Genomic DNA, 16,990 nt, shown 5'->3' on the forward strand with positions numbered 1-16,990 from the left:
TTATGAATTGTATTTTTAAAGGGAGAAGCACAAAATTTCCACCCAGTTGTTTGAAAGAAAGAAGAGCAGTTGTTTCTTTTCCTTTTGGCTTATAGTAGTTCAGTAGTAACAATATTTGATATTTTTCAACCTGCTATCAATTATTAACAATCTTACTAGGCATACAATCCTTCTAATAAGCCTTTTAACCCATTGAGCGGCTAAGTGAGTTATGAGGACTAAGCTATTATTCTATAAGTCAATGAGATAAGAAGGCCTTGTGCAAGTTGGTATAAGAAGTTGTTTCACAAAAGATTTATTATTTACCATGTATACATTAAGAAAGTAAAATTAGCATGGGATGGTCTCAGGAAAGCAATACAAATTTTTGGATTAGACGCTGAAATAAAGTAAATGTATGATAAATTGACAAATTCACATTTCCAGTGTTATGAAAAAATGATGTGGCAAAAGAAATTAAGATGTATTGTTCATTTTTGATAAGGGGGCTGTTTCCTATGATCTGTTAAGGGATTATGTTTTTAATCTGAGAAATTAACCACTAGTGTTACAGAAGCCCAAAGTGAGGGGGAACTACTCACTTTCAGATTGCATATTAGCACTTTGAAATTGCACCCAGATTTTTTTCTATTGGTTAGTAGGCCTCTGTTATTAGAGTAGTAGTTGCAAACACATATGCAGGTTTGCCAGTAACAACTCACAATTTGTGCAAAGTTGAGTCTTCGAAACTGAGCAAATTTGCTCTCAATTTCCCGCCAGCGCTTGCTGAGCTGGATCTGAGTTGGCTCCACTGCCATTGCTGCCCCATCCTCAGACAAGCCCTCAGCTTGCCTACGCACTGCATTCAGCTCCTCTTTCTTCTTCTGCAACTCACGATCAATTTCCTATTGAGCAAAACCAATACAGGGCCCAGGGCAGTTAGCTAACCACATTAACCAACCTATAAGCAGCACATACCTGTCCCAGAAATTTCATAGGCTGTTGTCATTTTATTGTCACTTTTCATAATTTACAAGTATGGAAGCCATCACTGTCATCTTCACCCAAGAATACAAATATTATTTCAGTTATCTTTTGAATGCTCAGTTTTAGATATTCTAATTGAGAAAATACTGAAATTGATCTAACAGTTTTCTTTCTTCTCAATTCCTCTAGTGTTTTGGGGCTGACCCAAATTGGAGTGATTACTCATTATTTCTTAGGGACCATCCATATAGAATATAATTTAGAGGGTAAGTGAATAAGTAATTTATTTCCTTTTTAGAGTTTTGAGGAACTCAACAGAGAATGAAGCAAAATAAAGAGTGTAAAATAATAACAGAAAAAACATCTTCAGACAATATGCAACAAATAAATCTATAGAGATTTGACACTGATGTGTGAAGATGCTCTGATGAAATGAATGTGCTAACATGAGATAGAAGTCGTCCATATACCGATAAGTCATTTGTTCATCTGGAACAAAGATACACAGAGTCAATTACAATTTTACCAGAAAACATATGACATTTCTTAATTCATTTTACATTGTCTAAGAATAAAACATTTTATTCATTCAACATTATGTCAATTGAAAAACACTTATACAATACATTTACTAAAACAAAAAAAAAATACAAAGAAATGCATCAAATCGGGGAGAACACTAATAGAGGAAACAACATCAACACTTAAAAAATGATCCATACAGGTTAAGTTAAATAAATTAAACTGTAGCAACAAAATCTGGGAATGACATTCTAAAACAACATTACCTTTATTTTCCTTTCATCTCTGGGTTCAGGTAGGCTGGCTAATTTTTTTTCAATGTCATCCAAGCATTTCAGGAGATCATCAGCCTGCCTCTTGTACTGATACCACTGGTGAGAAATTTCTAGAGCCTTTTTTCTTCTTTGAGACCTCAAATCCTGTTCATGGTGCAGATATTATTAAAATATCAATATATAAGTATATTACACTTCTGGCTGTAGTCATTTAAAAATAATTTGGGTCCCTCATCTTCTTGTTCAGGTTCAGTTAAATTCACATTTAAATGCTAAACATACAAATAGATGATTACATTATGTATTCATGTGACAGGACCCATGTACATGAAGCTAAGAAACCTGAACAACCCACTTCAAGTATTTTCTCTTAGCATGTTCAAACTTGTTTAGAAATTTTTCCACATTTAATTAACTCTTAATGAGTCAACTAAATTATCGTGTTGAGTATGTGAAATAGTTTAATATGTGAATTCAACTGAGTTAACTACATACTTGTACAAACTTACTGAGTTTGTATTTGAATTTTAAAATAGGTAAAAATTCTAAAATTGATATCTTCAGCCCTAGGTTCAAAATTTTAAGTTTATATAGCCAAGCAACTTACATTCATGATCTTAAAACTCTCTATAAAATAGTTTCATAGGCTATTAATATTTTGTGATTAGAAATATAAAGTGTTCTTAGTAAGCATATAAATTGCTTCAAGCTATATATGTTCAAGTGTGAAAAATGTATACCTGTGAGTGTACATGAAAATGACAATTTAAATGTTACGGCAAACTTTTTCTCATTATATCAAATCCAAATGCAAAATGATAAAATTATTTAGAAAAGGGAAAGTGCACGGTTTCCAATGAACCTGATGAGATAAATAAGGGTGACTGCTTACTAAATCAACAAAGGGGGGGAAGTTTATCATCTTACTCCTTACAAGACCACCCAATGTCTTCCCTGATTAATAGAATTTGTTGTAATGCTATTTTACGATAACACAAGGGAACATAAGAGCTCAGGATACAGCTTTCATTTCTTCAGAGCAGTAGCAATTAGGGTTTCATGTACAGATATAGCTGGAGCCAAAGAAAATAATGAATATCAAAGGACTGCTGAAATATTCATTGCATTGGAAAGTCTTTACCTTCTTTGAAATATTTCATAAGGACTAGAATTGAAGCCACTTGGCAGATTAACAATTGAATTTGGTAGATTGGTTTGGCAAGCAGAGTAGATTTTCATTAATCGCTTTTAACATATATTTGCAAAAATGATCTCAATTTCATTCTGCATTTTGTTTAAAATTGAGGATGTAAAATTTACTACCGTTTACATTTTTAGTTGAAGTTCTAAAGCTCCTGTGGAGGTATTAAATGCCTGGGATGAGCCAGATGGAATGCTGCTTTTTTCAAAGGTACCAAGATACAGCCACGTGAATGAGAGTTGAGCCATGCCTTACTGGTGACACAACTCACATCTTTGCCAAGAGAAAGGCCTTGTGGTCATAAAATCTGAAACTCCTTTTACTTCCTAAGCACAAGGTGATGTGTAATGTGTAAAGGTATTAAGAGACATTATAGAGATTTCTTTACAGGTATGCCAGATAACCATTAAACACTGCTGTTCAGTAGGACACATATCATATGACCAGTGTAGATGCTTCTAAAAGCTTGGTCACAGTTGGAAGCGTGTGAATTACACAGCTTTCTGATTTTCTGAGCACATTATGGCTTGCTCTTGCACTCCCTCGGGGAAGAGGCCTTTTCTAGTTACTACATTTATCAGCAGTTACCTTCAGAACACCTGCTGGCCAATTAGACTTTCCTTGTGGATTCCTTGCAGGCACAATATTGTGTAATTACATTCTCAGCAGTGTTTATTTGCTTGTCTGACTGTATGGGAAAAGGTTTTATACTCTTATTTGCATATAGAAAGCAGACTCTATCCACGTACAAGGTGGATCCACCTACACGGCTACATAGCTCTAAAAGAGTGATTTACAATGAAAAGCTCAGCAATTAACAGTGTTGGAAAAATCAGCCATGCATGCAAATAGTGAATATTGAAAAGTACATTAAAAAAATAAAAGGTTATTTCACAAAATTCTTCACATGTCCAGTCTCTTCTCAAGAACTTTCTAGATACTATTTCTAGATACTAGATAATATTCTATTTTGTCCTTCCTGCACAAATCCAGATGAGTCACATGGGTACTTGAAGCTATACGCTATCACTGGTTAACATGAGAGTACCAGTTCTTCTTCAAGGACATTAAGATTATTTTAGAGGTCTCCTATATAAATGAAATTAGACTTATAAATGCTTAGTTAGTTGCAAAGAGTGACTCTCTTAAAGGCAAAATGAAGTTAACTGAAAAAAATTAAGTATTAAACAAATACTAGGTTACCAAAAAAGTGGACCTACTCTAAATCAAATCAATAAAATATCGCAAGCAGAAAGCCTAAAAAATAAACAGGTTGTTTATTCTGGCAGTTAAGCAGGTTTTTCAAGACAAATGTAAAAATAACTTACAAAAATAAATTATACTACAAAATTAAATATATGAACACTATGAATGATGCATGTTAATATCTTTCTATTACTACTCAGAAAAATTTGTCTAAGTAAAAAAAAAACCCAACTTCTAAGCAACACATCTTTCAAAATCAAAGACAGCACTCAAAAATGTTAAATAAAACACAGACATTGAACAGAAAAAAATGTATTTCTGGTGACTAAGATTCTTAACCAGATTTTATTTATGCACAAGAGTTTTACCCTACACATGAAAAAATAAAAACACAGGCAAGGTATATTATAATTTTAGCTCTAATACCTTGAGAGCATTATGTTTTGTCTGTAACAGCTGCTGTTTTATCTTTATTTCCTCTCGCTTTCTCTCATCTGTGATTCTTTGTTGTAAGTTGTCTCCTCTTTGCAACAATTCTTTTACAGTACCCTCATTGTCTTCACTCTGATTAAAAACAACAAGTACAGTCTTCATTTTGGTTTTAAGAAAGCTGTACATCGTTAACAGAGATAATAAAACATGTTATTTAAACACACACAAAAAATCCAATTTAAAACTTCCAGTATCCTAAGATACTGCACTCATAGTTTTTTCTTTTATATGTTGTACTTTAACTTTTAAAAGAAGTAAGTTTCCTCCTGCCTAGTTCAAAAGGACACATGTGATTAGTCATATGTAGGAAGACGGGGGAATAAGGTACTTCAACATTTCAGACAAGTGAACTGATATGAAAGCATTCTTTTGGCTTTGATTTTTAGTGCATTTCTAGAAATTAAAAAAGTTGAGAGAAGCAAACTAAACTTGTCATTTATAATGCTAATTCACAGAGGAATACAGATGTTGCTGTGGGAGTGTGAGATGACAACAAAGCTTAACATTTTAACACACACTCCTAAGTGAAAATACGTTATTTTAAATGGACACTGATTTCTATCTAATGACCTCTGCTTTAAATAACCTAAATGCCCAAATTTCGAACAAATATTAGGGCATTTAGTAAAAAATGATGTGCTCAATTGTTGCCAAATACTGCAGTTAATTAATTTCTAAAAAATATGTCATATATGCATGTTATTTTTAAATAAATACAATTAAGTAAGTATTAAAATATGGATTAGAAAAATGACTCTAAGCATTTTCAATATGCATTTTGGTTTTTAGACTCTAAGAACATTATTTTTATTTTATTTACTTTGAAATAAAATTATTTGAATAAGTGTTAGTTTAATAGAGTAGCATATGTGACCATGTGATTTTTCACCTCTATTTTCCTTTCTTTCAACTCAATATATTAAAACTTTCTATCAAGAAGGTTCACGTTGCTATGGTACCCAAGGTACTCTGATGAACTAAGAGTAACAAATATTAGACAATTTTAAAAAATTCACATCTATGTGTATGTGTGAATCATCATCCATGGTATTAAATGTTACATATTTAATTCTGTAATGCATATGTAAACTTCTACACACAACTGAGGAACTATTCATCTTTTTAGAGGAAATGGGATTTTCATCTGAGATTTGCCAGTTACTAGTCTAATGAAATAATATAACATAGACATTTATGTTTATAGTCTGTGAAAGACCTTACTTTTAAAAAATATGTCTTTAAAAAGTCTGCAACATTTCCTGGGGCTGAGGACAAAAATAATAAACAAACAAAAGCTCCCACTTCATTTCTTTCCCCACACCAGCTGAGAGCTAGAGGGCAGAGTTGGTGAACAGCCCAAGAGGTAAGTAGCACTCTTTTCCACCTCGGTGCCCTCTGGTTTCTTCTTTGACATGAAGGAGAGGTAGCAGTAACTCAGCATCTTGGAAAGGCTCTTCTCGTCTTTCTTTCCAGGAGCTGAGTTGGCAAGGCCACCAAATCCCATACATGGGGAGTACTGATTTAGGCAGCTCCAGGAAGTCAGAATTGATACCAATGAGAACTAAGATTGGTGGAAATGGTTCTCCTACTGCTTCACATGCCTATTATTTACAATTTATAATTTGCCTTTGGTATCATTTTCAAGCACTGTCTGAGAAGTCGCTAGCATTGATACATGTCTGAGAAATCTCTAGCATGATATATGCAAAGGTTAAGAATGCCATATAGGTGATGGCTGTGAGAGGGGAAAGGAAACTGTGAGAATGGGGTGGAGGGAGAAAAAAAAGTCAGCGAAAAGGGATGTGATGCAGAAATATTCAAGCTAGAGAGAAATGTAAAAGACATGTTGAAATTAATCAGGGTTTAAGGAGAAAGTTATGATCTGGGAATAGCCCACATGGTTATACTTTTTTTATTCCCATGAAATAAGCAGCATGAATTTATACATATTTTAGATATATACTACACTACTCGTTCAACTTTTTTGTAAAACCACCTTGTGGTAAGCTTTAATAAACAATGTTTATATCATGTGTAATTGTCCCTTCTCCAAAATAAATGTTATACTACCAAAAATAGGATTGACACAAAATATCAGTCATCTATGATGGCTGTGTTTTTTATTAAGTTTCTAGTTTTTTTTCTGATTTGACTCTTTTCACCCATTACATTTTGTCCTTTGAGCACAGGTCAAAGCAAAATTGCTGGGCTATTTATTAGAATCTGTAAGTGCTCCTGTATGTCCATACCATAGTAATTTGGCATTCGTAATGACAGTTCAACAAGAATACTTTGCTCTTGTAATAAATCATTAGAATCACAAAATGTGCAAGGTATGCTCTGAGCATTTAGTTGGAGACTTGCGTTATCTAATTTCTTTCCAAATATTTATTCATTTTCATTCCTAGTTCATTCACACTTTTATCACAACCAATTTACCATATCTTTATTGAAGTCTTCCTCTTTCAGATTCACCCCCTGCTGAATTTCAGCCTCCAGTGGTTCAAGCAATTTTTGTATATCTGAGTTAAACTGCTCCAATTCCTTCAAAGGAATGGAGGCCTAAAAAAAAAGATAGTGCTAACTTAAATCAAAATTACTTTTTATTAGAAATATAAGACAAAAAATACATTTGTTCAACCTCTTGTTGCTAAAATAATGACATGCATTATGTTTCCATATTATATTTTATGAAAGTGTTGAAATACAACTGCGAAAGTACCTGGGGATGCAAATAAAGACATTTAACATCATCAGAGCCAAACATACATACAAGATAATGCAATTCATCATTCTGGTTTTTCAACAAAAGTCAATTTCCATATATCTGGCTGGTCTAATTGTTAATATCCTAAAGTTGAATTTGATCTTATTTTGAATATTCTGATATAAATACCATCTGGGTAAATACCTCTCATCAGAAATTGCCTCATTCATCAAATAACAGTAACATCAGTTGGAAATGCAGAATTGTCTCCTTATCCTCAGAAAAACTACACCGCAATCTGCTTAGATATTTTAAATGACATTTTTAGCATGGCAGAATTGACAGGCATGCTCCCATAAGACAAAAAAATGTCATTTGTTTGCCTTAGGCATCCTTTATTTGGTAGCACAAAAAAATTCAAAAGAATGAACCCTGAATATCTCAAATGAAAAATCTGAATATATGTTTTCCAAACTTATAAACATCACAGTTTCTTTGACTTTGAAATTCATAATGACCATAGTCTCAAAAAACTTTAAAATCCCTTGTTTTTCTAAAGAAACCACTTGAAGAGGAGTGGCTAATGAAAATACATTGAAAATCAAATATATATTCAAAAGAATAGGCAAGATTTAAAGTTTAAACAGTTAATAACATAAATGTTTATTCTATTATCTATGCCCTGCATTCAATTTCTTTGCATTAAAACACTAGAAAATATTTTATGTCTGATAGTTTTTGAAAACTCACACGTGATAAATAGAAATCTTATTTTCTTACAGAGCTAAACATTTTCCACTTGTAAAACCAATTCAGGAACCACCCACTGTCTTAATGCCAGTATGACGCATTCATCAAGTTTGGTCCCCACCCACTCTTCCCCAACACATTCCTAGTCATAGTCTTACTCTTTATTTATTAGACAGCATCTCCTAGAGGACAATAGGGATAAGTGTCAAGGAAAAATCAAATATCTAAAGGTATTTAGTTACTAATGAAGAAGTGAACCATCAAATGCTATTCGTGAGAACATAATTTTCACAGGAAGAAACATGAATAAACACTTATCTTCTAGGTACTTTTACACAAGAAACATGAATAAACACTTATCTTCTGGGTACTTCTACACATGCCAGAAAGGATTTATAGACTCTTTTTAAAGGGACTTATTTTCAATACTAGTTTTAAAATCCTAATGAACATTTGAAATATGAAATATCATAATATGTTCTTGAGCCAGCACAGATTGCTAGTATTATAGATATGCATGTAAATGTTGTTTCAATCTCTGTATTATTAACATGCTTCTATACTTTAAAATCATATACAGTACAATATATTATAAGAGTAACAGCCTTTAGAATCATAATTATACAATATTAATTCGATGGTATTTATGTTACTGAATTGTTGTGCACATTTCCTAACATTTAATAAGAGCAATTGCATTGTCCTATATGATTTTGTGAACATATGAAGATAAATAATAATTAAAATAACTTTTTGAGTACTTGGAGGTCAAAATAACATGGGTCCATTTGCAGGCAGATTTATCTGTTTTACTCCTACACTTGCTTCCTCTCTAGCTCATCCTTCCTCCACATACTCAAATATAGTAGTTTCAAAGGCTCAAAACTTGGGCGTCCGTACCTCTCTCTCAATACTCCTTCCCTAATAAATTGTACTATCTCCCAAAACTTAACTATAACTTTCATAATATCTGTCAAATATTCCTCTTTAGCTGTGACCTCACTTTTGAATTCCAATCTAGACTCTCAGTAGCCACCTGATTTCTCACTTGAAGTTCAACATGTCTAGAAATGAGCTTATTATCTTCCCCCAAACTGCTTGCAACATCAACTTTCCTAGTTCTGTAAATACAAGACCATTTTTTTTGAGTCATCCATGCTTAAAACATGAGTCATGCTATTTTCCAGCACTTCACTCTAATGTCTAATAAATACCAAATACTTGCCAATTCATTCACCATGATTCACTTGCTTTCTTTTCCCAGAGATACCATCTCTCCTAGTCCTCACACAAGAGCTAAGGCAATAACCTCCTTACAGGGCTATAATCCTTCCCACCTCACCAGTTCTATCCTGTGCACTGTAATCAGGTCAGTATATTCCAAAACCATGGCTTTCATTATGTTATTTCTCTGCTCAAGAAGTACAAGTCAAATAAAGTCCAAACTCCAGCATGATAGTCAAGGCTTCCCCTAATCTTGTCCCAAGGACCTTTCTAGCCTTATTTAAGTGGTCCTAATACAATCTTTCTTACAGGTCTATTGGTAAACTCTTGGTATCTCTCCCTCAAGGCTTAGAATGTTTTTAACCTTCTGGTGAAGAGCCTAAAACTCCTGCATGAGAATGCCTAGATTGGATCTGGGCTCCACCATTTACCAGCTGAGGGATCTTGGGCAAGTTATTTCTACTCTTTGAGCCTCAGTTTCTTTATGTGTAACATGAGGATAAGAAGAATATCTACCTCATAGAGCTTTTATGAGGATCAAGTATGTTAGAATGTTGTTTGGTATATAATAAATGCTCAATAAATATTGGTCTTATTGTTTCCCCTCAAATTTGTGCCCATCCATTGGCTCGGGTCAAGACCTTCCTCTTTTGAAAACATATGGTTTATGAAGGATAAAATAAATGCTTGTTGACATGGCATTTTTATTTTAACAACTTATTTGACAAAATCATGAAATTCTAATGGTGAACATGGAGAAAATGACACTCCAGTTTGGTAAAGTTGTATAATTCTTTAACAACAAAACTTAATTAATCTGCATCAATGTAGAGAGTGGTCTCAAGGAGGATGCCAAAGGGCTTTGCACTTGTTCTGCCCTGTGCAGTATTCTCATCAGGAATTATTTGGAGACCAAAAAGTATGCAAAAACACACACATTGAAAGGGATGAGTTTCACGAACATCTCATGAAAATGAGTAATTTGTCTGTCTTGTTCAACCTAGAGTCATTCCTGGTACATAGTAGGCACTCATAAATGAACATTTCCTGAAAAACTAAGTGAATACATGACTAATCGTAGAATAGCAGAATAAACATTTCAAGGAAATCTTGAATGATCTGGAATTTTAAATAACACAATTTCCACTGTATAAAATTGAAGAGACTGAAAAATAAATAAATAAATAAAATTGAAGAGACTGGAGTAATCAGCACTTCATGTGTGGATACATATTAATTGCTGGCCAAATGTTAGCAAGAACACGATACCACTAGGTACAAAAATAATATAAGCAGATACGAATAGATTTTAGGAAACACTAGTACAAAGTGATGAATTATTCAAGCAAGATAATGCAAACTTAGATTTCATTAGTAGTATGTGTAGGGTCCAGATTTCCTGATCGAAGACTACTATGCATTTGTTAAAAATAAGACCATTATGCAGATTAGGGATTTTAATTATTCTGTGTGGTTCCAAAGTGAATAACTAGGGTCAATGGGTAGAAATTACTTGGAGTCTGAATTTTAGTTTAATATAGGAACAACTAATTAGTGTTGCAAATGTTTTTTTTTTTTTTCTTTTTAAAGCACTAAATTTTAAAGTAGTGAGTTTCTCATTGCTGAAAGTACATAAGCACAGGTAGGATGATGATGTATTAGCGTATATGTTAGAAATACGACACTTTTTGCATGAATACTTCCCTAAAATTTTATCAATTTACACTAAATTCTCTCCTCTGAATTCAAAGGGCTTTGTTTACTGTAGCTATGCAGCTATATAGAAATATTATGCAAGTCATATATGTAATTTTCAATGTTCTAGTTGCTATACTAAAAAGAAAAAATAATCAGATGGATTTAGTTATATTTTATTTTTCAAATATGTCCAAAATATTATTATATAAACCTATAATCAATATGAAATTATTAATAAGATATTTTACTTTCATTTTTTCATACGAAGATTTCAAAACCCACTGTGTTTTACACTTACGGCACATCTTAATTTGGAGTAGCCACACTGTAAATATTCAATAGCCATATGTAGTCTATGACTACCTTATTGGACAGTACAGATCAATAGCAACTATTATGATGACGACATTGAAAAGAACCAATAGTTCATTATTAGTATGAAATATGTCAAAGGAGTAATGTCTTACTAATAGGAGTCAAAATGCTGATGCTTTATTTAGGAAATTTTAGTGGATTTAGATAATTCTTATAATGTCCATCTCATTCACTTGCACCCAGATGTTTTCATAGAGGAATTTTCAGAAAGCCCTCTGGGGCTAGGAAAATTTATGGGAATGGGTCTGAGATGTTGTATTGGGAGTCTCTATTCCTCATTTATGTATAATCCTAGGTTGTGTTGCAGTATCTATTACATATTTGAATATAATATTGTTTGACTTTCAAGGGTTTATATTTTGTCTCCCCAGTAGATTTTTAATCCCTGAAGTTGGGAATACATCTTATACTATTCTGTATTTTCCATAGCAAAAGGAACTCATGTTTTAAACATAAAACGTGTTTATTATATCAATTACTAATTTTAGAACATCCAATAAATCAAATTAACCAGTAACTAATTTTATAACCAAAATAACCATAACTATTCAACTCAGTTATTTAGGCTATTCTATTGGCAGGATCAGACCAGCCATTTGACATCCATGTGATTAATATTCTTCAAGGAGTTGGGAAATTTTAATTGCTTTTCCTTAAGAGTTCACTGGCTCACCATTAGGTCATGACTTTTCTGACCAGTAAAAGTTTTACATGTCATTCTTTGGTCTTCGTTGTCTTTGTAATTTGTAATGTTTATGAAATTTAGAAAAGAAATGAATAGTAAGCAAACATCCATAATTTAATAGCTCACTCTTGAATCATCCAAGTTTAAGCCATATAAAGTAATATAATGCCTGCCTCTTTGATTCAGAATTATGACAAACTATTTGAAGAAACTGAAATCAATGGTGGATAAATCATCTTAACTTTTGCATACATTACTTCTATTGACTTTAAAGAAAATATATGACCAAAGAAGAACTAGAATCACAATTAAATCACACGCTAGACAGTGCACACAATATAGGTCTTAAAATACATAGAAAATAATCAAAAAAAGTTATAATATTGCAGGATAAAGTATAAACCAGGCATAGGTTTTATACAATTTAATTTTTACTTACCTTTTCATCTTAAGAGCTTTAGCATGACTGTGAAGTCATACAAAATACAAATAAAGTAAAACATAGGCAAGTTTAATAATCAGATAGATAAACGGACACAAAAGAAAGAAGAGACAGAGAAACTGAGAAAGACAACACTTTGTTTTCCTTGATTTTTTAATGTGGTTTCAGACTGCTTAACAGCTAATAATTGTGCTTTGCTGCATGATTTAAGATTAATTAAATTTAAGGCTTTGTTAAAGTTTTAGCATTAAAGGTGACTTATATAACAAGCTAACAAACAACAACAGACTGAAAAAAGCAAAATCAATTACAAATTGATTCATTGTAAGTTGGAAGCATTCAAAATTACTCAGATACACTTTATCATTTTTAAAATGTAAGCTTTCTTTTGGTTAAATATTACTCTAATGGGCATAGATACACTAACATAATAATGACTGTGTTTACACAGACAGCAAAGTAAACATTTGTTAATATGGACTATGTAATCTCAGTAATCATGATAAATGGTCACTACATTCAAATCACACTAAAATCTAAATTGAATATTAATATTCCAAATGCTACAGACTGGTTTAAAATTGCTTCAAATCAGTCTCCTCTCTCCATTCTGCAGCTTTGAAAATTTATTAATCATTACAATATTGGTATAGAAAAAATTAAATAAGAATAATTCATGGAAACCAAAATGAATAAAGTTTCAAGGACCAGTAACATCCTATAATACAGAAAAGATATGATATGAAGAGTTATTTCAAATCAAAATATCTGGAGAGGAAAGAAAACTTACAAAGAGAAATAAGTGTATTGAAAAGACCTATCTAAAACAAAGATAATCAGATAAAGTACTTTATAGATTTATTCATTCACTTATTTTAAATTCAAAAGAGCAAGCTCCAAGGGACATAAGAAATAATTTTAAAGATAAAACAAATTGACTTGGATAAGTGACATTTCATTGGCTGCACTCTTTGATATTAGGTAAGGTATTGGCTTATCTTTGATGCTGTGAGGATAAAAATGTGAAATTGTGGTAACTTCCCAAATTTGTAAGGCTGATTAAGAGACATTACCCAGTACGTCTCTGTTGGTTTTGAAATGATGAGATTAATTTTATGGTCACACTTTTCAGAATTGGATACAAAATACACTGATTGGTTAAGATATGTTGGTGGTTCAATAATCATCCCACTTTCTACTTTTTATTGAGAATAACTCGGAATATTTTTCTGCCTCATGATTACGTGAGTTTAGCGATAGCAACTGAAATAGAAGAAGAAAGGATTTAACTATAAAATATATGGGGGAGACAGATGAATTAAAACATTTAACATTTTGGACAACTTTCTATTTTTTTCTTATCTTTTTTCTTTCTTCCTATCTCCCTCTCTCATTTCTGGTTTTTGTTTAATTATAGTTATTTTTAATACAAAGAAGTACTGAAATCGTTATGTTTTAAGTGAAACTGGACATGCTTATATTAACACAGAATAGACCAACAATAAATATCTGATGATACAAATAGAGATTTAACAAAGTATGCTGAGAGTCAGCATGTTGGAGTGGACAAAGCAATGGATTAGGATCTAATGTTTTCTAACCAGGCTACCTAACTGTGAGAACCTGGGCAACTCACTGGCTCTCTCACAGCCCGCTATAAATATCTGAAAGTTCCAGTCCAAGGAATGATTACTTTTACATCTGTTGACTGATCGGAGGAATCATTTTCCTTTTTAAAAGATCATGATCAGAAATCACCAAGTAGCTTTAATCACTTTAAATGTCATGTTAATAAGACCCAGTTAGTTCTAGCAAATGACACTGCGCACCAAACTCAATTAACATCTACTTTGGAAACATTGTAAATAATTACAAAAGTAATGCGTTATCAAAGTTCCAACAGAACTAACCTGTTATAGGGATAGAAAATTATAAACGTGCAAAAATGTTGTTAATATAGAAATTCTGTTGCTAGGTTAACTTACTTATTTCAGTGAAATAAAATTAGCAGGTAGAGTAACACAAAGTTTGGGTATTAATCTGTTACTATTACTTGAGGATTTTAGCTGTGATTATTACATATGTAATACTCTACAAATCATGTGATGCCTATAGATCTTTACCTAAGTTTTCATCTATGACTTTTAAATAATTTCTTTGTAGAAAAGTTTACTAAAAATATATTTATATAATAAAAGTAACTATACCAGCTAACAGACCATGCTCTCTTCTGTCAGAGAAGGTGCTAAATTAGAAATAGACTATGAAAGGGGAAAAAGATCAATATATTTGTATTGATAAAGTTGATTATTGAAAATTAGGTTTCAATTAAAATTCTCAAATCCAATGAATCTTATTTTGACATCCTAGGTGACATTCATTAGATGGATTACTTATTTCCCAGTGATGCTTGGGAAAGTCACAATATCTGTCTATACTATCCTTAAATTATTTATACATTACTTTTCACATCTAAAGCCACTACTTAAGATAAAATTAGACCCAACCATGTATTTTCTCCTGATATATTGTACATAAATGAAAAACTCACTGGCTCTCTCATAGCCATATATATATTATATATATATATATATATATATATATATAATATGTATATATATATATGTTATATACACATATATATGTATATATATATTATATATATATATTATATATATATATACATATATATCTGTGTGTGTGTGTATATATATATATATATATATATATATATATATATATATATGTCTCTGATCCAAAGAATGATTACTTTTACACCTGCTAACACTGATTGGACTGATTGGAGATCAAAATCTTGACATTTTATAAATATTACAGCAATAAAATTATGAATATTTACATATATGATGGCAGACCGTTCAAATCCCATGTTGTAATTATACACACACACATATATATTGATATATACACACACACATATATATATACACACACACGTACACATACTGCTACACGGATTTCGAAAGCAAATTTAAGGCTCATATAGAAATTAAGGAACATATTGTATATAATATCCAACGGCACATAAATCTTAATAAAGAATGAAGACACAGCAAACAAGTTCACCTTTCTTTTGGTTAGTACCAATTGCACGGGCAATAATGTAACATTTTAGTTCCATAGAAAGTGAAATATTTCTAAATCTCTAGAAGAGAACACAATCTAACTAAGCAAATTATGTGTATGTTTCATAATATTTTGTTATAAAGTAGTTGCCTATATTAATAGGATATAGCTAAGGTCTATTGACTCAACATGCTTTTAAAGCTAAGTGTTACAATGTGACGAATATATCTTGACGCAAATTTTATTCTGAGACTCATAGGCAGCCTTTTGGACTCAATTAGTATTGAATCCTGAGTCAGTTTTCAGTTCATCACCTTCTTGGCCCTCATATATAATAATTTAACTCTAGGCTAGTTCTCAATGTCTGTAGACCAGTGGTTCTCAGAGTATGGTCTCTAGATCATTGGCATCAATTATCACCCGAAAACCTGTTAGCCATGCAAATTATCAGGCCTACCCAAGGCCTACTGAGTCTTAGTCTTCAGGCAAGGGAAGGGAACTTCAAGGCAGTTCCTCCAAATACACAAAGGTTAGAGAGTCACTGCTGTAGACTGTCACTTCCTCTCCATTCCCACAGATACCCGTTTATTTGAGCTACTCACTGTTTATCATCTAGACTATTGTGATAGCTTCCTAATTGGTTTCCCTACTTCCTGTCATTATTCAGTTGAATTCTCTTCACAACCACTGCAGGGCTAATCTTTCAGCAGTGCATGAAAAAAAAAATCAAGAACTCCTCATTGAGTATTGAATTAAGCATAAATTATTAGTCTGGTTGTCATGATCTCTCCCCACACTATGTCTCATCATCCTTTTCAGTCTTATCCACACTAAGCTCCATGCTCTGTGCTCTATATTCCATAAGCAAACTGAACTTACCCTCCGTCGAACACACTATACACTCCTGAGGTTTTGTCATAGGTTTATACTGAATTGTTACCTCCTCTAGGTTGCTGGAGTGGCTGCTAAATTGACTCAGCATACACTCATTGTCAGCCCAGTATCCATGAATATATCTTGCTCCACTATTAAACAATAAGCTCCTTGAATCCACATCTTACCTAGCAATTTAGGTACCACAGTACCAAACACTGTGACCTGAAAGTGCATGGTTGGTACGAGCTCATTCATATTCCTCCCTTTCTCCAACTCTTCCTTCATTAATTCTTGAAGATTTGCCTCAAATATCATCTCTCCCAAATTGCTGACTCTCCTCTCCAACTTGGCTTTTCAGAAGATGGAGATGGGTAGAAGTGCCATAAGCAACAAGACTAAGTAGTCTGTTTACTTTTGCCTTCCTATTTCCTTTTCTATGCTTCTGTCTCCTGCCACTTTCTTTTGCTGATAGTATCCCCCCCCC

The 16,990-nt window shown here is 32.5% G+C and overlaps 1 protein-coding gene across 6 annotated transcripts in view; it reads right to left on the reverse strand.

The window, feature by feature from the left end:
• Nucleotides 1-16,990, reverse strand: part of DMD (dystrophin) — a 2,476,968-nt gene that overhangs the window by 1,235,279 nt on the left and 1,224,699 nt on the right. For all 6 annotated transcript variants that reach the window (XM_059910880.1, XM_059910875.1, XM_059910877.1 and 3 more), the window contains 4 exons: nt 7,102-7,224; nt 4,597-4,734; nt 1,755-1,907; nt 702-884 (listed from right to left, as the gene is read on the reverse strand). In XM_059910880.1, the coding sequence (XP_059766863.1) occupies nt 702-884; nt 1,755-1,907; nt 4,597-4,734; nt 7,102-7,224 (597 nt within the window). The remainder of the gene's footprint in view (nt 1-701; nt 885-1,754; nt 1,908-4,596; nt 4,735-7,101; nt 7,225-16,990) is intronic.

This window comes from Balaenoptera ricei, chromosome X, assembly GCF_028023285.1.
Source record: "Balaenoptera ricei isolate mBalRic1 chromosome X, mBalRic1.hap2, whole genome shotgun sequence".
NCBI classification, from domain to species: domain Eukaryota; kingdom Metazoa; phylum Chordata; class Mammalia; order Artiodactyla; family Balaenopteridae; genus Balaenoptera; species Balaenoptera ricei.